This window comes from Gallus gallus, chromosome 7, assembly GCF_016699485.2.
Source record: "Gallus gallus isolate bGalGal1 chromosome 7, bGalGal1.mat.broiler.GRCg7b, whole genome shotgun sequence".
Taxonomy (NCBI): domain Eukaryota; kingdom Metazoa; phylum Chordata; class Aves; order Galliformes; family Phasianidae; genus Gallus; species Gallus gallus.
The window spans coordinates 3251567-3279536 of record NC_052538.1 but is presented as its reverse complement, the minus strand read 5'-3'; the positions used below and the strand labels follow the sequence as shown (position 1 = coordinate 3279536).

General features: G+C 41.2%; 1 protein-coding gene across 8 annotated transcripts in view; it reads left to right on the top strand.

Annotated features, from left to right (window-relative positions):
* The window catches only part of ERBB4 (erb-b2 receptor tyrosine kinase 4), a 491485-nt gene that overhangs the window by 345598 nt on the left and 117917 nt on the right, over positions 1-27970 (top strand). For 6 of the 8 annotated variants that reach the window (XM_015289117.4, XM_015289115.4, XM_046943423.1 and 3 more), the window contains 8 exon segments: positions 67-193; positions 4184-4257; positions 5208-5298; positions 6747-6946; positions 13505-13637; positions 14801-14894; positions 16300-16454; positions 22068-22142. In XM_015289117.4, the coding sequence (XP_015144603.1) occupies positions 67-193; positions 4184-4257; positions 5208-5298; positions 6747-6946; positions 13505-13637; positions 14801-14894; positions 16300-16454; positions 22068-22142 (949 nt within the window). 8 annotated transcript variants of the gene reach the window in all.

Sequence of the window (27970 nt, the reverse complement as noted above, 5' to 3'; positions counted from 1 at the left end):
GGATGACAGGTTCTGATTTAGTAATTGTTTTTCCTAGCTCTTCACATAAACTCCTTGTTTTGGCAGCATGCGATGGCATTGGAACAGGGAGCTTAGTGTCAGCTCAGACGGTGGATTCCAGCAACATTGACAAGTTCATAAACTGTACTAAGATCAATGGCAACCTTATCTTCCTTGTTACTGGGATTCATGGGTAAGTGACAGAATGTTACTATGTTGTGTCATGGTGCATGCTGAAACCAGTAGTGCCCACCTCTTAATTACTGCTGCAGGTTTCTCTTACTCAACTGCAAACCCAGGCTAAATTAGTTTCCTGCCTTCATTTGTGAAGGAAACTGTTAACCAGATTCTTATGATTCAACCTGTAGGAAACGGCAGAATGAACCAGATGGCATTAGAAAGAGAAGAGCCAACTGAGTGCTTAGGTTAGTTTATAAAATTTTCAGCACTAGCTTTTAATAATGGCTCATAACAGAGGATAAGTTACCTTCCATCCGTTTGTTCTCAATTATGTTTAATCAGTGGTGAAATGTGCAGAATACGCTAAAAGTGCCTCACGTAGTGAAAATTGGCATAGCCTCGGTGGCTGTTGCTGCACATGCATGCAAAAAACCTGCCCTCTTGTCAGCTCATTTTAATTATATCTATTCCAGCTTCAATTGCAGAGATGTGCAAAAATCAGTGGTACTTAAATGTGGTGTTTTGCTTTAAATATGTCCATGTGTTGAATAGGTCTTAATAACAGTGGATGATGCGGAGGTACAGAACCAGTATTTGGAAGTCTCATTAATGTCTGCTTTTTGTAAAGAAAGATAGACCAGCCAAATAACCTCTTGCTGTTAATAGTTCGGTGTGCTGTTTGCTGTTGTATCAGAAGTGAATGTGTGGTGCAAATTCAGCAGGATGAGATGTATATGGAGAGAGTAGATGTAATCTGCTTTGGTGGACAGGGGAGACCCAATGTCAGTAACTGCTTTCTTGTTTTGTGCGCTTTGTCTCTGAGAGAGCACACATAGGATTGTATTTTCTTACTGATTCCACCGTCTCATGGTGTAATTGGCCATGGTGAGCTACACGTGATGCTTTGAGGTATTGCAGGACCTTTTAAAATGTCTAAAATCCTCAAAACGCACTAGCAAGATGGAACTCTTTTTCTCCCTTTGTTGTAATAGATATACATCAACAGCGCAAAGTATTCAATTACTTCTACTGCTGGATAGTCTTCAAGGTTTTATATGCTCTTTTGGCTGCTCAGAGTTTTCAGCACTGGTTGCAATTGGTTGTTAGGATTTACAATATGAGGTATGGTTCCAAGAGTAGCTGTTTGCAGTTCCACGGCATAGCATGAGTGTGCTGAACTGAACTTCTGCGGAAGGATCTGTAGTGGAATTCTGGCACGAGTAATAGCAGCAGATTTCTTGTTGGCCTTTCTTAGATTGAGATGTGTTAAGATAATGAAGTTGTTGACTCCAGGTCGCATGGCTCAGATTTCCCTACGAGGTGAGGCGGAGAGAAATGACTCGTCTCCTTGATTTGCTGGGGTGATGGGCTGTAGTATTTCTTCACCTGCAACTTGACTCCAGCCACGCAAAAGCTGCAGATCCGTTTCAGTGGAGCCGTGCAGCTCACTGATGTTCAAAAGGCCAGCAAATGTGAGCTGTGGCAGTGTAGTTGGCCTTCTCATCTCTCCAGCAGGGAGCACAGTGTGAAAGGCTAACGTAGCACAGGGAGAAAGTGGTTTGAGGAAATGCAGCTTCAGGCTTGTGGAAGCCCTGGCGAAGGTCACACAGGAGTCGGTGCTCATACCTTAACACTTCCTCATCCGGCCAGATGACTGATCACAAGGCTGGTTGTAAATCTGTTGCATCCCACAGGACTGAAAGTTCTCCAGTAAATGCAAGGCAAGCAGCCGGAGGAACCAAGCAGTTCTCTCTGAATCATTCCAGTTCATTAGGTGATCTGTGATTTTGAGTATTACAGGGATGTGTTTTGTAAAAGATGCAATAATAGTGAAGTTGCAAGGTGAGTGATAATAACAGATCTATCACACTTAAAGAGAACAAAACCAACCTCGAATAAAACACTCTGGGGAAGAAAAAATTCTGGAACAGCTTTTTTGTTTAAAATTTCAATTACATATTGCAAATCATTAATACACAAAGGAAATAAAAGAAGATGCTAGGTACTCTGCTAGTTACGTGGATGGACAATATGGAGCAACAAGGATAAGTACCTCCACTTGAACTCGGAGTTACCTTCTGTTACAAATTTGTATACTATGTGAACTGTAGCATTTAAGTCTGAATTTTGAGCACTTCAGATTGTAGAAACTTCAAGTCTGGTTGTCTCTGAAGAATTGAAAGATGTTTTGTAGTCTCAGAGAACTACTTCATTGCTAGAAAGATGCTAAGAGTGGGTTTTCTTGTTTTGATTGGTAACGGTGTGATTACGATTGATTCTGTCATTTTTGATCCTGTTATTTTGTAGCTTGTCTTTCTGTTGCTTCATCATTTGAGCTTAGTCCCCACCTATTTGTAACAATGTCTATTCAAGCTGCATAGGTCACTCCAAAAATGATGCTTCCTATTTATTTCCATGGCAACAACAATATATACACGGAGCACAATAACGCTGTTTGTAGCTGAGCGTTTCCTATATCAAAACTCTATTTTTCAACATAGTCCTCAGCATTAGCTGTGCATTTTTGCCAGTGATGAACAAGAGCCTGCACGCTATGCTTGTAAAAATCTGCCCCAGTGCAGGTGACCCACTGTTCCAAGGCTGCTGCGACAGCATCACTGCTAGGAAATGTTGCCCATGAAGCCCATCTTTCACTGGCCTGAACAGATGGAAGCATTGGTTCAGTAAGGCCCGACCAACTTACATGCGGTGTTCTTTCTGTTCCTGTGTTATAATCTCTGTTAAAGACAGAGGGCCGTAACTATCAGCAAGAGCAACAACCCTCCATTATAGGCAGTGTTTTATTTCCCCTTTAGCTGTGTGTCTGCAGTTATACAATCAGTTAAATCTCTCATTCTTGAAGCTGTAAAGTTTATTTGTGCCTGTTCTACTGCCAAGTCTTGGCTCTGCTGGTAAGAGTGGTAGATGCCTGCGTTACTCCACAAGTTTGCATGTTGATAAAGCATATCAGGCGTTTGCCTGTTAAAGGAGTTTAAATGTATATTCACCACAGCATAGACTCATGAGGCCCATCTCAGGAGACAGCCTGGTTCGTTACCAATAGGCCCCAGTTCCAAGAATGTCTCTTAGGAAGCAGGACACATGGAAATGCATGCTCCATCTTTTACTGAGGATGTTTCCTAGCCTTGAAAAAATAACAAAAACACCATAACGTGGTGTTACAGAAGAATTTTTCCCTGACTCAAGGGCTTTTTGTTAAAGTTAGGCTTTTGGTAGGCTTACACAACTGGAGAGTCACAGTATATTTCCTCCTAGGGGATATTTTCGAAACAAATTCTCTTACTTTTTAACAGCAAAAGAAGAAATAATAACTCACGGCACTCTCAAAATGAGTCTGTGTATCTTTTTATGCTGTAGCATACCTGTGATTTTCATGTTTGACAGGGGCATTTCAGTTCTCAGGTGGCCAACTTGCTTGACTGGTCAGCTTAGTGTTCCCTGCTCTATACCTTGTAAGCAGTGCGTCCTTCTGAAGTCGCATGTCGGGGACTGCCAGCATGCTCATAGTTCTCTTCTGCTTATAGCTTGTTAGTTGTTTCAGTAGCAGTTTGTTAGTCCAGGTAGTAGCACAGTACTTAAACTGTGCCATTTAAGCTAGTCTTCCTGGGAAAAATGTTGAAAATATGCACCTTTATCCTTTAGGAAGATCATCCATAGTTGTTCAGAATCCATTAATTTTCCAACAACGTAAGTATTTACTGAAATGTTCGTGATTCAATCCTTCAAGACAGTGAGCACTACTCTTTCCCTTTAAGATGACATGGGAGAAGTTAGATCCTGCAGAAACAGAAGTCTGAAAAAATTGGGAACAGTCTGGAGAAACCTCCAGCCCACACTGCCTGAAATCAAAGTATTGACCTCATGTTCTAAAAGAATACTACTTTCTGTACGGCTGAGCTTTGTGAAGGTTGTGGTGGTGATTGTTGTTTTTTTTTTTTAATTATTATTCATAATGTGGCATTTTGTCTGTTTAATCTTCCAGGGATCCATATCACACAATCGCTGCAATTAATCCTGAGAAATTAAATATCTTCCAAACAGTGAGAGAGATAACAGGTAACAAACACTTGTGATGTCCTACAATCTGAATTTCTTCTCATTTTGCATTTGCTGTTGTCATTTGTTGGGTTTTCTGAGGAACACAGGTGCTGTTTTCTTAAAACTCACTCTGCTATAAATTTGGTAGCTGATACTGGAGTTGTTATTTATTAAAGTATTGTTCACAAATGGGCTGTCCTTTACGCGTGAATACAGAATAAACCTTGCCTTTGGGTTACACGAGCATCAGAAGACCAAGACCTTACTGCTAAGTGAGCACTGTGCTGGCAAAGTGATACAGGTGTTGCAGATGCAAATGGAAGTCTCTGCTTTACTGGTGGAATTATCCCTTTGCTTAAAGATGTATTGCATTCCAGTCCTGTACTGAAACAAAAGCACAGGTAACTGTGCACTGTAGATGTCTGTGCAGAACAAAATAAGGAGTTGCACTGACTACCTTTGCCAAGAATGCTCTCCATTGATGACTGGTCCTCACACACAGTCAGAAATGAATGCAAGTTCTTCGTTTTAGGAAAGTCTTGTTACCTTTTAATGCATCATAATGGATCTCTCAATTTCTGTCTTGGGGCTCCAATACATTTTAAACTAAATGTTCTTAATTAAGGCAAATCCTAACTTTGTCTGCTGCTGCTGAGAAATGGCACGTAGGCCTTTCAGATTGCAGCCTTTGTTTAAGCTTGGCCTCAGCGTGGCTTTTGAAAGTGGATTTAGTGCTGGGACATTTCTGCTGTGACACTGTTCATATCTTCCTTTTCCTTGCTGGAGGATACAGTACAGAGTAGCCTGGTGAATACTGCACACTACTGTCTTTGAATTCATTACCTATTTATTTCTTTGACCATCACTGTCTTTCAGTTAAAGCCTAGGCCTGTCTTAATTCATGTATATGATAAAGCAGTCTTTATGGCTGGAATGATTGATGTTCACGTTTGCTTTTTCTCCTTCAGGGTATTTGAACATACAGTCATGGCCTGAGAACATGACTGACTTCAGGGTGTTTTCTAACTTGGTTACTATTGGTGGAAGAGCTCTGTATAGGTAAGGTACTTTCTGCGTTCATGACACTGTTTTTCGTTAGCATTTTAGTAGCATGGAATGCAACACTTCTTGGGAAGGGTGTCATAACTTGGTACATTTTCTCAGTTGCCAAGCTGTTCATTAACAGTATCTTTGCTATTTCATTCTTTACAGTGGACAATAACTTTTGACTGTAAAGATGTACAAGAAAAACAAACAGCATCAGATTATCCTGGTTCATTTTTGCAGCTGCCAACTTCCTGTTCATTTAATACTTTCTACATTTTAAAATATTTCTAAGTGTGAAATGTACCTTGAAAGATACTAGAACTCAGCCTCATTGTCTGCATGCCCATACGCATGCATGCCCATGTAGATAGAAGTGCAGTCTCATATGACCATAGAACAATCTGGTCTTAAGAAGCAATAAAAGGTAAGTTCATTGTACTTAGCAGATGATATTTGTTAGCTCTGTAGTGCCATTTTTACCAGAGATGTTTCCATCTGAGAACTGATGGGGAGGAATTGATTTTTGAAGAGGAGAAGATGCAGTGAGAAGTGATGGTGGAAGACAAGACACCTTGTAGAGTGATGTAAAGAGGGAACTCTGGTTCCCAGCTGTGTAAATGCAGCATTCTGCTGACTTTTTTAGCAGCAGACCAAGCAGATTATGAATAGCAATTAAACCTCGAGATTGAATTACAGCCCAGCATTCTGTTCAGAAGCAGCAGTTTTTGTTTAGAACAGCTGGAAAGCAATTATAAGCATTAAAATACAATAACTTAAAGGATGTTGAGAAGCTGGATGTTGTTCACTTGTCTTCAGTCATACAATACGCACAGTCGTTCCTGTGTTACACAGTCATTTACCATTCTTCTGATAGAGGAGATAACCACAGCTTACAATAGCCGAAAAATGAAACGTAGAAAGTGGGTGGAAAAATTTCCTTGAAAATAACAGTTTCTTCCTCTATTACTATAGATGACATTAATTTGTCATGTTAATACATTTTAGAATACATTTTACACGGCTTTGTCAGCTTTTCCTTAGCGTGTGAACCATCTTAGTATTAATTTTGATGTCTTGTGGGAAAAAGAAACAACAATTTGTCTTCAGTTCTCTTGACAGCACTTTATTTAAAAAAAAAAAAAAGAGCTAATGATTGTTACAGAGCTGTGAGTGACTTAGTCAGTGAGTCTGATGGCTGAACTGACCTAACGGTGTGAGCCTCGCAGTTTGTGGTATTACAATTCTGATAGGGCTCATAGCTTTCTGGGCAATAAAACCTCCTTTTGCCTCACGAAATGTTTGTGTCATCTCAAACTGAAGGTTTTCTGAGCAAATTTGCAAAAAATGGTCATGCCATTAGAAACTAATTTCAGTGGGAAGTTCTCCACCAGCTCCACTGAGTGCCACCTCTGGAGCCACCTCTTGGGGCTCATCCCTGTTCTCTTTTGTTTTTGTCACAGTGGCCTTTCCTTACTCATCCTGAAGCAGCAAGGCATTACCTCCTTACAGTTCCAGTCCTTGAAGCAAATCAGTGCTGGTAACATCTACATAACAGACAACAGCAATTTATGCTACTACCACACAGTCAACTGGACCAGCCTTTTCAGCACACCCAGCCAAAAGACGGTGATTCATCGGAATAAAAAAGCAGAGAACTGCAGTAAGTATTGCTTCTCAATGCAGATCTTCTTGCCCGTGATTGGCTCACTCTGGGGGAAATAATTTAAGTACTGACAGGATACAGCGTGTGGACAGGCCAGAAATGCAGCTGGGGTCACTTGTCAGGAGGCCCATGAACAAGAGTGGAGTAGTGATCAGTGTCTCCGAGGAGATTTATAAGCAAATGAAGTGTTTTAAAGTATGAGCAAACGATACAGAGAAGAGAGAAGGCACTGCTTCCTTACTGTGGTGTGAACTTTGGAGATAAGATAGTGTTATAAATATGGATTCTGAAGGTTGTAAATGTGGAGTGAATATAGTTTTTGTAGACTTTGATTTACAGCCCTCTCCTTAGGGAGTGAAACAGGCATCTTTTGCTTCTCCTGCTCTTCTTCACCAGAGTGGCTCTCTCTTAATCTTGAAAGGTCACTTTTGGGACTGTGTTCTCCCTTTCTGTACTGAGCCAATCTGACAAGGAAGGTTGCTAGCAGACTTTCAGCTGGGGCTAATTGTCTTTCAGAAAAGCTTATGTGACGATATCTGGACTAAGATCATATTGAAAAACAAATGAACACCGTCTAGCAGATTAAATGAGTTGGTTATGCAGAAATTATACAGCAACTTGCATAACACTTGGAGGAGCAGTATGGTTCATTTTAAGGATATGGTTGTACTGCTAGAGAGGAAATTCATTAAGTTGTGGTATGTTTAAGTGATATATCTGTTCTTTCAGATTTGGCCAGGCAGAAATGTTCTTTTTCAAGCTGTGATCCTACTTTTAAGTGTTTATTTTGTTCCCTCTCTTTGAAGTACTGTTCTGCATTGAAAGACACTGTGGCTGTGCTCATCACTGTGGTATGAGGGTAGAGTCCAGTATTACGTGAAACATATCTATATGTCTGTCACCTCTACTTGGTTATTTTTTTCAATTCTTCTGTCATGTGAGAGCTTCATGGAGTGTAAAGAGTTATTTGGTAGATCTCCACATGAGATTTTTTTTGGCTGTTATTTGGTTACTATTCTACAGATAAAAGTGAAGGTTGACTCATAGAATTGTAGAATCGTAGAATGAGTTGGGTTGGAAGGAACTGCAAGGATCATGAATCTCCAGCCTCCCGCCGCATGCAGGGCCACCAACCTCCACATTTAATACCAGACCAGGCTGCCCAGGGCCCCATCCAACCTGGCCTTGAACACCTCCAGGGATGGGGCATCCACAGCCTCCCTGGGCAGAGCCTGTTCCAGCACCTCACCACTCTCAAAGTAAAGAACTTCCCTCTGACATCCAACCTAAACCTTTGCTCCCTCAACTTAAAACCCAAAAACTTTCCCCTTGTCCTGCCATTATCTACCCTTGGAAAGAGTTGACTCCCCTCCTGTTTTATAAACAGGCTCCCTTTTGATACTGGAAGGCTGCAATGAGATCACCCTGCAGCCTTGTTTTCTCCAGGCTGAACAAGCCCAGCTCCCTCGACCTGTCTTCGTAGGGGAGGTGATGCAGCCCCCTGATCATCTTTGTGGCCCTCCTCTGGACCCTCTCTAGCAGCTCCCTGTCTTTCTTGTATTGGTGGCCCCAGATCTCTTGCTGCTAGACTGTATTCCAGTAGGATCCTAGTGGTCCAGTTTTGCTGTGAGATACAAGAACCTATGACGTCTCCAGACAGCACAGGATTCCTTTCTACCACATAAAAGGCTGCACACTGTGGGAGAAACATATTGTTCTTGCTGATCTCCGCCGTTTTTTTGTCTTTTGCTTTTTTACATCAAGGTTAGCTATAGCAATCTGATAATGATGCAAATAAATGAAACGACAAAAATAACTCTCTTCTGTCCAGAGAGATTCAGTATGAAAATAAAGTCATAGGATGCAACGTAATCTCCCTAGCTCCAAAATGGAAGTAGTGCTTCCTTTTTGCTTCAAGAGCTGCATAACTTACAGACCACGTGTTAGAAGACAATGGGAAACTGCTTGGGTGAACATGGTGGCCAGCTGGACGCAGCACTTGGGAAGGTAGTCCCATAGCAGTTGTTGGGATTGCTTTATCTAATACCTCTTTGCCCTTGTTTGTGATTGCTAAGTTGGGGTGTCTTTGAAATGGCTACAGCTGTTGAAACTCAGACTTCGTGAGCAAATGGAAACTAGGACATACTGCCAAATGACACTCTGGCACTGTAAGTCTTGTCAGTACGTTTGCACACAAAGGGAAAATGTGAACTTTATTTGATTTTCACCATGTTGAGGATTTGCTGTGGTAGAAGCTTTTATTTCCCAGGAAGAAAAATACTATTGAAGTTGTTTTATGCAATTTTACACCAGGAGAATCTTCATGAGAAAAACAGATCTCTTTCATTTCCCTTTGAAAAGTAACTACATAAGATACACTACCAGGATTTTAGTTCTAAAAATGAGCTCTAGCCTATGTTTATTAAATGGGCTGTATTTAATGAACACAGGCTACGGGCCAGGTTACTCAGATCAGAATGCAGTGTCTTGGACTGCTAATTTCCTGAATCATAAATGTAACCATGGTTTTCTCTCTATGCACATCTTGTATGAATGAATCGCTAATGTTTTGTGGCCTTCAGAGTGTCAACATTAGATGAGAAGAGCTCCCTTGCTGCTTCAGCTCTGCCTGTCAGTCAGCTCCTCTCTGGGGTTAAATGGGTTCTGCTGCAGGTTAGATGTCTCACTAAACTCCTCACCTTTACTTGGGCTAAGACAGAACTGGTCCTTAGAGCCGGATGCATTTGTCCAGCATGCTTTGAAGCATCTGTGATTTTCAGTAGATGGCAGCAGACCGGAGAGCTTTTCTAATCTTCCATTGCCTGAGTGTTTGTGATCTGAGGGCAAGCCACTAGGGCTTCAGTTGCTGCCTTCTGGTTCTTTTGCCTGTTTTAGACCCACATTCTTCAGGCACTTGCACATATGCACATGCCTGTCTGAGTGACAAACAAGCCTGATCAGAATGATGAAGGTTAAAGTGTACATAAATATTTGCAGGATTGAAGTGTAATGTCTGTGGTGGAAATACCATTTGTTTACATGGCAACTAGCAGAGTGTGAATTGTTAATAAAAATAGCCATTAAAGATTTCTTTTCGTACCATTTCCCACAAAGAAACCAGTCTAGACCGTGTTAATTATTACAGCCACACTCTGGTGTGTTTATTATTAATTCTTTGTGTATTTTGAGGCACTGTCAGCTTGTTACTGCTTTCCTTACTGCCTAGTGATTACGAACAGCTTGGAACAGGTTACAGCGGGCATTGAATACAAACATAGCTCTATTCAAAATGCATGTGTGAGCTTCTGAGGTCATGTCATCAGCCTCTTATTGAGGTGATTTTTACTATAAATCACAAGATGGTGATGTATCTCTCCCATACCTTTCAAAATTGTCTTCTGCTGAACTTAAAAGTAACGGAATACTAAAAAATTGTTGAGGGAGTTAAATATCCCTGGAAATGCTCAGTCTGTAGTGATGCTTATCTTGGGATAACACTGACACAGCAGAATTCAGTGACAGTCTGTTCTTTTTTAAATGAAAATAATGACAGTGGACTTCAGTCAGTGGAAAACGTTACAGTCCATGATTACCAGTGAGATCCTTGTGAGCTGCACGGAGCCTGGGAGATCTGTAGGCTTGGAGGCATGTTAGAAGAGTGAAGGATGAGCTGAGCCTTCAAAAGCTGCTGCACCTTTGGCACAGCCTGACAGTGTCTCCCAAAGTTGTTTCACATGGTTTCATGTGGCAAATGGATGTCTCCAAATGGATAACCCTAGTGGAAATCAACTGCAGAGTATTTGTCTAGAATTCAGGAGCTCTCACAGTCACAGAACGTCCTGAGTTGGAAGAGACCCACAACGATCACGAAGTCCAACTCCTGGCCCTGATTTGCAGTGGAGTTCAAGGCAAGAGAATAAGATGTCTTAATGTAAGAGAGTGCTAAATAGCTCTGGTCTCTCATTCTGTGCTGGAATCTCTCAGAATTAATCATCCAACAGGAATTAAACAACCACCTGCAATTACTCCTAGTATAACTATTTTCTTTTTGGCTGTAGCTGACTTGAACTTTCATCCAAAAAAAGAACAAAATTGGAATGATTTCCAGGTGTTGCCATTCAACTGTTGCTAATTCTGTTGCCCCTCTGTGAAGGTGTGTTGCGTGTGCACAGTTGCTGTTCTGTAGGTGTTTTCTGTGTGTGGAAACACACTGAAAAGCATTTGAGGGGAGTTGTCAGAACTCTACCAGCAAACTTACTTCTTAGCATATTCCTTGACACTTTGCTCAAGCTGTTTCCAGTGAATCAGAGAAGCAAGTGTTGATGAATTTGCTCACTCTGGTATTTAGGAGATTGTTGTTACTTTTCATCTACTCACTCTACTGTATAAGTCATTTACTTAAACTGTCTCATCATGGAAGAGTGGATTCAGAATGTGAGTTTGACACTTCCACATGGTAGGGTTTGGCTAAATCAGTAGAATTGGACCTTCTTCAGATTCTGAGGGGAGAGTATTTGTTTGCTTTTGCTCTTTGCTCATTTCCACTGTCCATCATTTATGTAGGAAAGGATTTGTATAAATAGCAACGCACAATTCTGTTGTTTGCAACCACCTTTCGTTCATCTTTTGTTTGTTTTATTCCTTTGAGTTTTGGTTTTGAGATTGGCAGTGTTTTACTTTGTGGGCTGTTGGCCATGTTGTGTTTAGTACGAAAAGCTCCTTGCTCTATTTTCGGGTGCTTTTGCACTGAAGAATTTAGAAAGCACAATTAATAGTAATACTTTCATAGAATGGCTTGGGTTGGAAGGGACCTTTAAGACCATTAGTTCCAACCCTCTGCTGTAGGCAAGGACACCTCCCACCAGACCAGGTTGCTCACAGCCCCATCCAGCCTGGCCTTGGATGCTTCCAGGGAGGGGGCATTCACAGCCTCACCTGTTCCAGTGCCTCACCACCCTCACAGTAAAGAATTTCTTCCTAATATCTAGTCTATCTACTCCAAATCTATCCTCTTCCAGTTTAAAGCCATCTCCTTGTGCCAGGGAATTCTGCAGCTTGAGCTACACTTTGTAGGAAGAAAAAGCTGTTTTTGAAGCCTGTTGGGTTCTCATCTCTTTGAATGCTCTCAAGGCACTTGGAAGAAGCCATGAAAATTGCTCTGTGCTTTTCTTCTTCTTGTTCACATTATCATAGAAGTTTGTTGTATTCTTCCTCACCTTTATCTAGGACTGTTCCTACGTTGTGATAGACTCTGCAACACTGTTTTTCTTACTTTATCCTTTCTGAAAGGAACAAACCAGAACTGGGTGTAGTACTCAAACTGTGAGCGCGTGGTGAGTTGCTGTGGTGGAAAGAGAATTATTTCTGGCTTTTCTCTGTTCTGTTTCTAGAAAAAAAAAAAATCATAGAACTGTTGATGTTAATTCTTTGTTGAGGTTAATCCTGAACTCCTGGTTGAGCTGTAATAGCTCAGAGAAGAACGTTTCATCCAGCATTGTTCTGTGTAGAAAATAAGCTTTTGGTTTCGGTTGTTTTTTTTTTTATATTTTTCCTTCTTCCTATCTACATCAGATCACATTTACCACTCTGCATTAAACAGAACTTCTTTGTCTGCATCGCTGCTTTGGAGATCAAGTTTTCTGTTTTGTGAGGCTTGACTTCCCATTACCAAAGTTAGGGCCATTTTTCTGCAATATACTGCATACAGCAGGAATCTTCTAGAATCTTCTCTAACAGCTGCTGCAGGAGAACGGTTAGGTCAGGGCTTGAAGTGGTGATGGAGCAGGCTGAAGGGCTGTGGCTGCCCAGGGGGCACAGGCAAACGATGTGCACCTGTGCTCCCCAGCTGGGCAGAAGGGGTGGACCCAGGGGGCAGCCACCCTGAGCTTATATAAGGGGCAGCCGTGGAGGGGAGGGCATCTCTTGGAGCTTCTAGAGAAGGAGTGCTGCACGGCCACAGAGCTGCTTCACCAGTGGGGTGAGTTCAGCTCTTCTTTTTCATGTGGCTCTTGGCCTACCTGCAAGCGTTTTGCTTGTATTGCTAAGGACCTGTCAGAAGCAATTTCTGTTTTTCAAAAGCAAAATGTTTGTAGAGAAGCTTCTTTCGAAAAGCAAAATTTGTTATCTTTTTGTTAGTTCTTGAGGTAGGATAGCCGTTGTAGTAATGCTGAGGTTGGCTCCTTTGTTGTAAGGGTTCAGTGGTAAATAGTGCTAATTCTGTTCCTGGCTGGGTTTGAGAATCCTGTTCATCAGGCAGGGCCACCTGTGCTGTAGGGAGTGTGTTGACTCTTTTCAGAGACTGAAGTTTTGTAGCATCTTTAAGGCTATTGAGGTTGGAGGCTTTTTACCCATCACAAACATTTATAATTAGATTTGAAGTGGAATTTCGCTATATCATCCCTGTGTGTGGCTTATGCTATGAGCAAGAGTTGGGCTTTGGGTTTTTTTGTGTGTGTTTTTAGGGGAATATCTTCTTTTTTGGATGCTATATGAAATGTTTTCCCTTGGAGTTCAGAGGACTATGTAACTGAATGGTAGTATCCTCTTTCTCTGTAGCTGCTGATGGGATGGTGTGTAATGAGTTATGCTCAAGTGATGGCTGCTGGGGGCCAGGGCCAGACCAGTGTCTCTCCTGCAAGCGCTTCATCAGGGGGAGGACCTGCATAGAATCTTGTAACCTGTATGATGGGTAAGATATTTCTGTTCTGCTTCTTCCTAATGCTGCTGATCAGATCGTTCAGGATTTAATGTGTAAGTTACCTTGTCTTTACATCAAGTGGTACCCGGTTCCATTGCCAATATTACTGCCTTTGGGTGAAATACATTGTTGAATAACTTCTAGTTGTTTCAGAATCTGAACTTGCGTGGAAAGATTTACCTATGATTTTTACTTTATGTGTGTACATGGAAATAGAAAGAAGAAAACCTGCTGTGCGTGTGAACCATTTTTTTCCTAGAGGGTAGATAGCCTAAACACTGAACAGACGAAGCTGGTCAGGGCTGCCTGATAATGGTAAATTAGAGCAAAGCTCCTCGTGTTACTTGCAGTAGAAGTAATTAATAATTAGGCTTTGGAGGGAAGCAGGTGTAACATCCTGTATAGCAGTACAGCAAGGTCCCAAGAATGTATTTCGTAATAAAGATAAAACAAACAAACAAAAAAAGGAAATGAACAAAAAACCTCTGAATGGTTTTAATTACATTTTTTTCTCCTCAAGGTGCTAATTGAAAATAAAATCGCTGCATGGTTTCTTTCTTTTCCTGCCTTGTGTGTGTTAACTCATGGAACTGTTACAGAGAGAGGATTGGAAGTCCTATGAATGCATGAAAATATTTTAAACAGTTCTATCTGGACAGTGCATGCAAAAAGAACACTGACAGAATACACTTTCATCTGCTTAAAGAAGGTTGGAGAGCAGTGTTGAAAAATTGTGTTTTTGACCACAAACCCTGCAGCATTTGATGGCTGGTTCTGCCATGAGGTCTGTCTCAGTAAGATTGCAGAGAGGCTCTATTTGAGTGGCATAACCAGCACTTCATCTAGAATGTTCTGAGCTGTATTGATTAGAGCATGGTATTTGCCTTTTCTGTGGGCTCAGCCCTGCTCAAAGTATGAGATGTGTGACCTACACCTGGGGAGAAGTTGTTTTTTTGGGTGACTTTGCTGATTGGGCTTAATTTTCAGCTGTTGTAAAGCAAGCTAATGCAATTAAATGAAGTGATCTCAGCTGGTGTAGTCTACCTGGCTTACCGGGGCTGAGATGATTACCACCAGGTGAGGAGGCAGCCATTTAGTTCAGCTTCAGACTCACTTTTGCTTTTTCCTAACCTGCCTGCAAAATGTTTTCCTAGGGAATTTCGAGAGTTTGCAAATGGTTCTGTTTGCATGGAGTGTGATCCCCAGTGTGAGAAGATGGAAGACAACATGATCACGTGCTATGGGCCGGTAAGAGCAGCACTGTGTACCTTGTGGGCTAGCTGGCTGTTGAAGTGTGCTAAAGCACAGGTACCTTCTGCTTAGAAAATGTAAAGTAGCTGTTGAAAATCAACATTAACATAGGCAGAAAATGTACTTATTCTACATGTAGGAGCAGTACTGTGCGTGTATTAAGCAAATTCTAGGAATGAGCTCGGGTGAATTAGTCATCTTAATGCCTTAAATGTTATGTCCAAAGTCTTTAAATGTTGAGATAGTATTCAGTTGCAGTTAGAACATTCTCTTCTCTAACTGCTTTTATTCATTTTGTTCAATTCTGTCCTATTCATTGTGGTCTCAGGTTGTTTTTTTTTTTTTTTTCCAAAAAGATGTGGGAATTTGTCTCAAATTTTCAGAAAGCTTGAGCAACATATCTTGTGGGTTTTTTTCTATGTAGCCTAGCCTGTGCAGCTTTTGTTACACACATCCTAAAAATGAGTTTTAACTGCAGCTGTCTTCTTCATAATACCAGCATTATCTTATATGAGCAGTGAGTCTCGTTTCCAAGATTACTGTCCTTTTGTTGGATGGGAATTGTTTCTTGTTTCGGTCATTTGTATATATTGCCATGATTGAAAGCATCTTGGATGCAAGGAGTTGTATTTTAGGATCTTCATTACTGAGAAAATTTAACCTGTAGCTTGTTTCCTTGGTTCTCTGACGTAACCTAATGACTGTAAAGAAAACAAACACTTTACACTCCTCATCACTCTCATAATTGTTTTTGCTGTACCACTCTGCTTTCTGCAATGCTGCGGCAAAGCAAGAAGCTAACACTGCGAATTTCAGCCCATGAGAGAAATTTGGACTTGAAGGGGAACTCATGGATATAAAGTTGTAGACCAGTGCACAAACAGAATGCAGTATTTGGTTGGCTATGCTGGCTTAAGATTTGGCTTATGTTGTTCAGGAGCCTTAGCTGATAGTCTGCACTGTTAAAAAACTAGGTATCGAGAAGGCTTTGTCACAGAAACACTGAAAGATTACCAGATGCCACAGGGAGAAGGCAGTATGGGAAATAATGTGGATTGTGGAGGTAGCGGATTACTCTACCTCCTTTTTTTTGTGTGTCTTTAGGCTTAAAACAGACATAAAGTCTGTTGTGTTAAGCATGCCAGTAATGTGGGGAAACCCAGTTAGAAACTAGCATTTAGTCTTAGGCTCTGCAGAGTAAGTTTGTGGTCAGAACCAGCACGATACACATGTGCTGCTCATTAAGAGTGGCTGGAACCATGTGGGTGACTCGCTGCTCACTGGAAAAGAAACACCACTGCAGTTACTGCTGTGTGTGCTGCCGTGCTAGGACCTGCAATTCCAGTGCAGGGGGGAAGTATGGAGTAACTTGAATGTACTGTGTTTCTTCCATCTTCTCCAGGGGCCTGACCACTGCACGAAGTGCTTCCATTTTAAGGATGGTCCGAACTGTGTGGAGAAATGTCCTGATGGCTTACAGGGGGCAAACAGTTTCATTTTCAAATATGCCGATGAGGATCGTGAGTGCCATCCGTGTCATCCAAATTGCACCCAAGGGTAAGTTCTGTGACGTGAACCATCCTAGTTAAGTTTCGTTATCCATTACAATCCAAGTGCAGATTTGGCTTGGTAAAGTACTTGTCCTGCTCCTGAAAATGAAGTGTGCTCAGCAGTGGAATGCAGCTTCATTTCCAGATTCTCGTGACATTCGAGTTTCTGTCATAAACATCCAGCAGCTTATCAGAAAAAAATCTTATGCTCTTTATGAAAACCACACCAAATGTCTTTTCACAGCTTTCCTGCTAGCTAGCACTGGTTTGTAACAAATGCTGCCATTTACGTTTGTGTGTCTAGGCCTGTACAATGACTTTATATTTTACTTGATGGAATTGTCATTCCTTTTTGCTCCTTAGTATTGCTGGGTTAACCCTGTAGCACTTCTATGAGACACAGAGGGGCTAATGCAAAGGGTTTGCCAGGAGCCATATTCTGCAGGAGTCTGAATTTGAGGATCCATTTCTCAAGTCCTAAGTATTATCCCCAATCAGTCACTTGGTATGTGTGAAAATACATGGACTATGCATCTGAGCCAAAATTAAGAATCTGTACAACAAAACAGCAGTGATCAAATGCACAGCTCTTGTCTTGCTTTGGCCACGTGGATTAGAAATGTCTTTTTGATGAGGAGGTTAGTGCTGTCCAGGATACACAGAAAGGAAGAGAAAGCCAGGGGAGAGAGAGAGAGAACTTTAGCCAGTGAAGTAATCTTCCACAAGAGGCCCTTTCTGTTTAGCAGATGAAATTCAACTGGTAAATTATTCAGTGTAATCTTGATGTCAACAGCTGTTGCCATTCAAAATGAGACCTTTTGCTAGTTTTGCAAATCAAATTATAATAGAGCCATTGGGGAAATGAAAGTAAGATCTCAGAGGTGCAGCCAGTGTCTGTTAGAGACTGGTCTTTCCCTCAGACCCTCAATTTTGCAGTAAGAAAGGTAAGAAGACAGTTTGCTAAGATGAGCTTGCTTCAGGAGCTCTGTTCCTGGCTTTAAGAGATGGTGGATGTGCAAGTTTGATGGAGTCTGGCAAACCCAGCTGTGGATGACAGGCTTATTGTCTGCCCTGTGTAAGTGGCACCTTGTAGCTATTCTGACCTCTCAGAAGAGTAGGATGTCACCTTTCTTTCTGGACAGTCTTCTATTCTGGGAAGATTGAAATATTACTAATCTTCATAAAACTGCATTTCTCCAAAACTAGGAAAGGAACAAGTAATTTTCCATTCCTCATCGCTTCTTCACATGCACCAGTTTTTTCCAGGTAGTCAGTTGGTACTGTCTTCCTGGGTAGGAGGTTTTTGCACCTCCTGATGGCAGTCTGACATTCTAGCTCATACACAGATAGGAAGGGCATTAGGCAGTTGTGACTACCTGCCAGCATTTGTTGGCAGCCCTTGGTGACGCGGGGTTCCTTTATGCTCAGTTACCATATCATTTATCCCCTGAACTTTGTTTTCCCTTTTCTTTCTGCAAGTGTCTGGCCCAGATTAAAAGTGAAAGAATGTCTCATCAAGCATAACGTGCCAATCCCTGGGGAAATGATGAAGTACCACTACTATAGAGCTAGTGACTTCTCCCACAAAGATGTCTCTCTGATGAGGAGCTCTACCTTTGCCATGAGTTAAATATTACTCCTCGCAGAAATCCTCATCCTGTTTTTGAGAGATGAATGTCTATTCTTAGGCATTTTATCACCTCTCATGAAAACAACATGCACAAACCCCAGTCTAGATAAAAATAGATATTGTTTTCTAGTGTTTCTGAAGACTTCCTACAATGACATTATGTTAATCTGTTAATGAGTGTCCCAGATGTTTGGGGTTTATAGGTTTTCTATCTTGCCAACGTTCTTGGGGCTGAATATTTCCACAGAGAATAAGGGAATCTGTCTCTTTCCCTCTCTCGTCCTTCAATGCTGAATTCTCTAGTTTCATATCCTTCCTTCCAGAATTAATACTGAAGTTCCCCTCAGTCAGGATTCCTAGTGAAGTCACTTCTGGAGGGAGCACATCTTGATATTTGACTCACAACTGAGTGGTACAAAAAACCCAACGCTTTACTTCATCTGGCATGTCTCTTCTGTCAGATCAGTTGCTGGAATAAAACCAGTGCCATAAGGTGGAGCTTGGGTACTTGTGAAGAGTCTTGAGCTGCTGCAGAGCACTGCTCCTAGTATAGTATCGTCCCATTCCTTCAGGACTGCTCTGTGAATCAGGATCCTTGCTAAAGTATGTTTTTAGTTCTCTTAATGTTGTTTTTTAATCTTCTCCAACCATCCTTGTCACAGGGGAAGATAGTTGCTCCACGTTTGTGTTTTCTATGAGCATTCTGCCAGAATTTCATCCTGGTACTTGCTGATGATTGCTCACTTGAGCGTGAGATTTGATAATGCCATTCTCTTCCTTTATTCAAATGTAATGACTGTTCCTGTAAATAGGTGTGTTATTATCCAGTCCTGTTAATGATCTTATGTTCACCAAGAGATGCATCAAGAAGTGACTTCCTTGGATGCAGCAACTGTGCTTTTCACTTTGCATCCTCGTGATAAACATCAGCTACTTGAAGCCAATTTGAAGCAAGTCTGAGGTACGTGGGACAGCTATCCCATTGAAGTCAGGGGAGTCAGAAGACATTCGGCACTTTTTCTTGCCAAGCTAGCCAAAATGGAACACTTTTGCAGAAATGAAATACTAATTCTATTACAGCATCTGACAGTCTGCTTCCTCCCTAAGCAAGGCACAAAGAGGGCACCTCTTCTCATCACAGGCATTTTCTTATGACTTTTTTTTTTTGAAGGAAATGTGTTACTCTTTACCAAAACTTCATTATCCCTCTAAGCTGACAGGTCACGGGAGAATGGATTTGAAGGCACAAGGACTGCCTTGCCCCTAAAGTCATTGTGAATTGCAGTTGGCATCATAGTGCAAATTCAGTGGCAGCAAATGCTAAATAATTGGAGACCAATACTGTTTTGCTGATGGTAAAATTTCTCCCTGCCCCCAGCTCCAGTTCAACTTTCTTGCCATCAGTATCAACACGCACTCCCTGTTACCTATATAAATCCTTGCTTTTGACTCATCTGGCTTTATCCAGCGTAATAGTCAAGTCATCAGGTATTTGCTGTAACACATTTTCTTTTGTCCAGGGTTAATCCATTTATGTTATCTCCTAATCAGTTTTGTTTTCAACAACGAAGTTTTTGGAGAATTCATCTGATTGAAAATGGCTTTGCTACTTGAAATCTGTGAAAAGTTAAGGCCCCGCTTTTTGGTCTCAAGGAAAATTGATATGAGACAAATATATGTGAAAGTTGGAGGGGAAATGGGTTATTTCAGGAAAAAAGATCATTACTTCAATTTTCGAAACTTCTAACTAATTTTCTTTCAGAAAACGATTATTTCTGAAGGTAAGGTGAACAGCTCTATGTTTAGTTTTCTGTATAAGCTATATTGTAATGACTGAATGTTGTTAATAAATTGATATGCATGATTGTATTGATAGTACCCAGTTCCTCTTACAGAAGGAGCATGCAAGTTCTTCCTCCACACTCCAAGCAGAGAAAGGAAGCCTGGGGGGTGAATTGAGTGCCACTGTGATACATGGTTGTGGCATACTTGTACTTATGTCTCAAAAAAAGCCTGAAATGAAGGAAATTATTTCCAGAGAAAAAATAATTGATGACTTAATGGTGAAAATGAACTTGTTAATAGTACTGTCTACTGCTGTTACTCACACAATATTTATTGCATGTCAGTCAGGACAACCAAAGAGTATGTAAGTGCTCATAGTCATGTTGAGCAGTTTAAAGTGCACCTAGACAGAGTTTTCTGTTTGGGACTGGGAAACCCACTGAAGGTGGTTATCAGTTTTAAACAAAAATCAATACTAGTTCAACTTGAAGTGGGTTAGGTCCAAACATCTCTCTCTCCTTGGATTCAAGTCTTATTCTCTCAGACCTCTAGAGAACAAATGTACAGCTATGAAATAACTGCAAGACAATAGGCTCTTCCTGTCTGCCAGTTACCTGAGCCAGTAATGGGCTCTCAGAACTCCAGTTTCAAGAGGACTCTTATCAATAGCAAGAGTCTGAACTCGGCTTCTCTTGATGTGCTAGGAGATGAAAGATCTGAACAACTTTTTTGAGCCGCCTTCATTACTGCACCTGGCCTTCAGCAAACTGCTGAGAATACCTTGAAAAGAAGAATGTTGGATTTGGCTTAAGACTGGATAAAACTCGGACTTGCAAAGCCCAGGACAGCAGAAATTTCAAGAAATAGCTGTTAAAAAAAAAAAATCTGAGTTCTTGAAGTATTTAAATCAACCCTTTTCACTTCATGCATGATATGTCCACTTGGGTATGTGATGAATCTACTTTTGTCTTCGCATCTAGTGAAGGAAACCACTGTTAAAGAAATATTGAAAATCTTTGTTTCCACAACACAGCTGTTTTGTAAAATATAATTTCGGGTGAACAGGAGAGAAAGTTCACTACTGATATTGTTAAACACCTGAAGTAAGTGGCTTAGTTTCTTTAAAATTGAGAGCTACTTACTTGCCATGGATAAGGAGGGACTTGCTGGACATTTAGCTCTGAAGTATGTCAGGTTGTCTTAATCTCTGAAAGTTCACCTTCATCTGTCAGTCTCTGATAATCTTGACCCTTGAGCAAAAGGGGTAAGTGACTTTTTATTTGAATACAGAGAACTCAGTACGCTACTTCTGTTACAGTTCCTTGTGAGGGCAAGGAAACACCGAGGCTCTTTCCCCGTGTCTGTGCTTGAGTGGTGCTGCATAAAGTGATGCCCTGTATTTCCATCACCTTTGGTGAGCACCTGCTGAATTTGCAGATGGAAGTCTTTTGGCAGCATCTACACATAGCAGGACTAAGTGCCTGAATCAGCAGACAAGACAGCATTTTACTCGGATTTTTTTTAATGGGAATCTCATCCTTGAGCTTCCTTGATAAGAACACAGTCAGCTTCCAAAATATATGCCCTAGCTAGGCACTTAAAACGGAATGAACAATTGCATCAATTACAGGAATTGGGGGGGGGGGGGGGGGGGGGGAGGGAAGGGGGAATTTCTATATTATGCTCCTGGAGGTCTCATGTGTTGCAAATGAGCAGCTTCTGTGCAGTAATCACCAGTTTGATTATTCAAAAAACATCCAGAAAAGGCAACTCTGTTGTCAGGCCTCCCACACACACAGGTAAACCTGCTTTAAACACTGTCTGAGCCATGAACGGTCCAACTTTGCAGTGCTGGTTATGTTGCTATTATTGTTCCTTCCACAGGCTTGTTTTTGTCACAATCTATAATTTTGTGGTGACTCGAGTCTCTCTTTAGAATTATAATTAAGAGTGTGTCACAAAGAGGGGATTTCTGCTGCTTAAATCTGCAAATAACCATTTTCTCTTTCTCTTCTTGTTCTCAATGTGGATTTGCTGCAGGTGCATAGGTCCGCGTATCGAGGACTGCGTTGGCCTGATGGATAGGTACTTGCTGCGTGAGCGTTCCCTGTGTGTCTTCCATCCTCCACGTGTGGACAAGGGCGCATGCGTGTGCATGTCCTTGTGAATGGCAAATGACGTCTTTTGTTCTGTAATTGCCTGCAGGTGTAGAGGTCCCGCTAGTCATGACTGCATTTACTATCCATGGACACGACAGTCCACTTTACCACAACATGCTAGGTAACATCCACCACTTCTCCATTTTTGTACACGAGGTTCTTCCCTGGTTACCATAGGAATGTCATACTATCCAGTTTGTTCCCAAGTGCAGAGTATGGGGAGAATATAACTCGTGCAGAGGCACGTCTTACTTAAGAACACTGAGGTTTACTTACATTTTCAAAGCCAGTTAATTTCATGAAATTTTCTACAGAAATATGTTTCTTAATGCACTCAAAACATTGTAGCCTTTCAGCAATTTTGTTTTCTAGTAAATATGATCAAAACAAGCAGGAGAAATCCCAAAGCATTGCAGTTATACTCTGTGTCGTTTCTGTCAAAGTCCTTCATAGCCATTAAGTTGATTGAGATTCAAACTGGTTAGTATGACTTCCAGGCTCTGGGGTTACTGTCATGAGCTAGGATTAGATAAGAGATGTATCCTTTCAATCAGCTTCGTTATTGAGTCATTTCAAGAGAAGCTTTTGAAGTGTGGCACCTAATGTTTGCCCAAAAGTTGCTCAGACCTTGTTGACAGTTGAATTCAAGTGGTGCAACTCCAAAGCTTATGTTTGTATCAGAAACGTTCTGTTAGCAGTTAAGCCTCTGTGGGTACTGCCAAGTACTCATTGAAGCCAATGACTGCTGTTGATCACAGTAAGTGACTGGACCCTGGGATCTTAGATGTGAGGCCACAACACTAAAGGAAGTGGTGTCTCACAAGGTGTCAGGCTTAAGCCAGGGGTTAGCGGGCAATATTCATGTCATATTTTACGTTGTGGATGTCTCAGTTCATCTGAATCTACTACGCGGGTAGGAAAACAGTCAGGTTGGTGAGCGTTAAAGCAGATATTTTACCTTGCTCAGGCAAAGCATTTCCACCTTGGTTCAGGAGTACAAGGGGAGAAGGACCATCAAATGTTGCTTTGAGTTCATGGATTTTGTCTGTTTCAAGTTGACTGAGTTTAACTTAGGGAAAGCTAGTGCACTGCAAATGTGATGAAATGGTGGTATTCTTTGCATTTTAAACCCAGAAAGGAAATTTTAGTGCTTTTACACTTCTATATTTAGTAGATATGTGAAGTTCTGTATTTTGTTTGTGAATGTGATACATTTTGTTTTGGCTAAAAATGGGCAAAACTGCACTGGCAAAAGTGATACTTCTCATTAAGAGAGCAAGCAGGAGTGTAGATAAAAAGATGGATGTATTATATACTTGAGATGGAACCTTCTTGTCCCTTTACAAGTCATGGAGTATCCCTAGACCTACAGACTCACTCCAGTGAATGAATTATTTTAGTTTCACCGTTGTCACATGGACTTGAATTGCAGATGGGTTCTGCCCTGATCCATTGACTTTGTAATAATGGCTTTTGTAAGAGCCTGATAGAAGAGGAGGGGAATTTTAATGTTCACGTGTGCATCGTGTGGCTTGTTTCCAAAGGACAGGTGAAATATTAGCTCTTCTGCTTACGCTTGGTCCCCAGTGCTTATGTTTGAAAACCCCAAAACTGGACTTCATTAGAGTGCTGCCCAAAGGGTGAAAGAAACCCTTTTATCTCTTCATTTCCACTGATAAGGGCTGTTAGACTGTTTTCTCTAGGCAGTACAATAGATTATTAATGTATTTTAGATTACTCTTAGATGATATGCTAGGTCTTGTGATCTTGTCATTTTCCTGTGAGAACCTGCATTTATTTTCAATATAAGTTTATCATCACAAAGTCTTTCACCATATTCTTAACTGACAGCCTGAGTGCAGTCTTCGAAGGAGTGAATATCACCGTAAGAGAGCCAGTCCAAGTGGCTGGAAGTCATGGGAGAAACAAGTGCCTCTTTGCTGTTAGTTACTCATTCTGACTATTGTTGTAACAACTCTCAATTCACTGCGGCAAAGAAGGCCTTTCTATGCTTGTGATATGTTCTGTCTTTATACTGTGCTCAGTGCATAGTGGTCCCATCGCAGTGTTGTTCTACTGCAAGTGGCTGCCTGAGTCAGCTTGCTGAGCAAGCTTTCTGGCTGACCTCTGCAGCATATCTGGCTGGTACAGGGTTCCAGAGGAGCGGGGCAGGCCTTGCTGCCTTTCCCATGCCAAGTGGAGCCCTTGGCTGGCACGAGACTAGCACTGCTGCTGCTTTGCTTCCCTTTCTGCCTCCTTCCTGAGGGATCTCAGCACAGGGAACACAGAGGATGCAAGGGCCACCTGTAGCTCCTCCTGCTGCTGTCTGTCCAAGAAGGTATGAGATGATGGCTATGGGCTGTTAGTTTGGGGTACCCTTTCCTAGAAATCACCAGAGAGAGAGGGTGGAGGCTAGGATTTCCCATGGTATTAGCACTTCCCTTTTCCTACCCGCTTACTGGAGCAGTGCTCTGCCCCATGCCTTCTCTTGCTTGTCGCCAGCAGTTCCTTTGAGTGGATCAGCATAGCTCTTAGAGGGTCTGGGTGCAGAAAAAAAACGTGCTGAGTGCAGCACAAAGAACTAAAAGAGAAGTATGTCTATTTCAAGGAGCTAGTAATGGTTGCCTTAACTGAAGATAGATAAATTGTTACAGTAGTGCTCCATCAACCATTAGGAAAATGACTTGTTGGTTCTGCAAGGCTGGATGCTCTGTGCGCTCCTACTCAGACAAGTTTGGTTAATTTGGTTATTGGAGCTAGACCTTGGATAAAGTTTTTGGCCTGAAGTATGAATTCTGAATGATTTATTCTTCCTGTAATTCACAGAACTTAGAAGAGATTGTTAAGAGGAGTGAATTTTGTGGTTTTCTGATGTCTTGGGAGATGGTAGATCTGAAGATGTAATTAGAAGCGTGTGGCTGTTATGATAGGGAACAACTAGCACCTTAATGTCACTGATCTGAGTAATCTGATGTCTTTGTTTATACCTTAAGGAAATGTCACATTCTCCTTTTAACTAACAGAAACGAAGTAGTCAGGACTGCTGTTGTCAAGTGGCTACATGCAATGGAGGGTAGGTGTTAACTCCAATTACAATCCTAGTTCTAGCTTTGTATCAACAAAGGACGTTCTCTCAACAAATCACCACTTCCTAAATGGAAAAAAAAAAGCCATTTTTATGTACTGTGTGTGTACATGAGCTAATTAACAATAAAGCCCATGTAATGCAGGCAAATCCTTTCACAGCTGTTTTGTACCCTCACACAGTATGGCTTTGGTAGCATTTCGCAGCCACTCCGACTAGATGGTGGGGAAGGGAAACCACCTCTAATAAACTGTTAATGTTCATTGCTTTTATGGAGCTCTGTTCTATTGCTTGGAGGAAAGCGTTCCATATGTTCTCTATTTTTAGAGAATAATTATAGTCACTTCTGGAGGGAAAGAAGTGGAGAATCGCTGTATAAAGTAAGAGGAGAAATGGGTTCTTTGGGTACAAACTAAGCAGCATTACTTAACTTGAATGATAAAAGATGCTGCTCTTGAGAAACTTCTAATATGGAGCTCTCTGATGCTGTATCAGAACAAAGTCAAAGAAACGTTTTTAATTCCTTTTTAATTTCATATGTATAAGACTTGGAAACTACTGTTTCTTGTCCTGTCTGTGTGGGTTGAATAGAGCTTTCAAGTGATCCATTTGTGATAGACAGAGAAACCTCTATTTTTGTGTGAGAATTGCTGCTAATGAACTGTTTTTAAACAGACCTTTGCTGTGGGCATGCTTACTGTCACAACATCTCACTGCCTGCAGCTTTGGGAGGAATACATGTGAATCCCCCTTTGTGTGGGGGAGAGTGAAGGAACCAGAGGCAACTGTCATAATGCGCTTCTTAAAATGCATTCTGTGGCTCCAGTAGTTTAAGGATCCTGTTGAGAGCGCACAGGATTGAATAAGGCAAGTTTTGTTGGTTGTTGTAATTGATTTTACAAACAGTATAACATGAGTGAAATGCTCTTGCTGTGTATCAAGATGGTTACTGCACACAGACCATGATTCTCAGCAGCAGAGCTGTTGTTTGATGGATTTAAGTAATTTATTATTGCCTAGCAGTGCATGTCAGACAGAGAAATGCTACAGTGAAACCATACAAGCTGGCCCATCCTATTGATTTGTGGATATAGGACTGGCAGTATTTCCTATATGGTATGGAGTATCCCAACCCTTGCACCTTATGCAGCTGGTGAGCTCTGAAAGAACTTCAGTGCAGTGCTCAGTCTTAAAAAGCAAACAGGTTTCTTGCAGAAATGTATGGTGATGATGTATGTTTGGTCTGTTCAGGACACGGGGACGTCATGAAATTTATAGTCCCTTTTATTCCTATGCTTCATGACGTGCATTCATTAAATCCTGCTCCTCTGTGGCTTCAGTACACAGTCCAGCTTGGTGAGCTGTATGTGTGTAGTCAGCCCTACCTTAACAGCAGGATTAACGGAGATATGGAAAATACGCATCATTAACTAAGTATGATAATTACCGAGCCTTAGAATTCTCTCAGGCATTTAGTTAAACCTGGCAGCATCTTTGAGGATGCTCCTTAATAAAAGCTATTTACTTCCTTTTTTCTTTTAGATATTTCACAGCTCACAGCAGTATTTAGAAATACATTTACAACAAGGAAACTCTTGGTTCTGAAAACTGGGTAAATTATTGTTCCTGCATCTTAGGAGCAGGGAAAGTAAGAAGTGGGTAGACCAGGTACAACAGGTCTCTACTGAAAGGCAACTGTTTGGGAAATTCCAAGTTGAAAATGATATGTTAGAATGGGAACTAACACACAGCCTCTGCAATAGGGCTACCACCTTTCTTATCAACCCACATAAGCCTTGTGTTGTGTGTTGGTACTGGTTTGGCTATACAAAGAGTATATGATGCAGTAGTGGAATGGTATCGTGAGGATGTGACCTTATTATAGAGTAACAGTATATATCTCACCACTCTCCTGTGGGTTTCTTTTATGGCTTGAAATGAGGATTTAATTTAGATTTAATGTTGTTATAAATTAATTATCTATTATTAAAAATACATTTAAAGAGCTTGAGAAATACGCAAGATGTGGAGTTGTTTAAACCTCTCTGAATGGTTTCCTAATAATTCATTAATATTTAATATATAATAAATTAGAACTAAAGCTCGTGGTCTTAGTTCCAATCTACCTGCATAATGTGGGATTTGTCACTCTTTCATGTTTAGACAGTTTACGTGACAGATGAATTTCAGTTCAGAGTCCAACCAAGACTTAATTCTCTGCATTTTGGCTTAATCACCACAGCCCATCTGGTGTTAAAGGAGCTGCAGTTCTTGCAGCAAACGGAAAGCTCTTGGTTGGAGTCCCTTTGAACAGTAGGTTGATGGCACTGTACGGTTTTTAAAAGCATACCTACAGTGCAAGTCTACTTAATGAGGTCTCTTCAGATCAAAGTTAGTGTCTTGGTGCAATCTGCTGTAGAAAGGGGCCAAAATTGGAGTTAGGAATAGATTTATTCATTTCTAGTATCAATAAAATCTTGCAGGATTTCTCCCCATATGCACACTTTTTCCACTGCCTATTTAAAATCACTTAAATACTTCTTTGAACGATTAAACGTAGAACGCTTAATGCAGATAAGAGCTTGCATGTGAAGTCTGCAAATGATATTACCTTTTTTTCCTTTCACATAAGATCTGTTTCTCAGTAAATTTGGAACAGCTTTTCCAGCTCTAGGTCAAAAGTAGTAATGATAATACAGTTTATCTTCATTTGTTTTTGCATAAATGGAAATTATGGTTTGGAATCTCATAGAATCTTCTGAGTTGGGAGGGATGCTAAGAGGCCTTCTAGTCTAATACCTCTGCAGTGAACAGGGGCATCTGCAGCTAGATCAGGTTGACAGTCTTCAGGGATCTACTGCCTC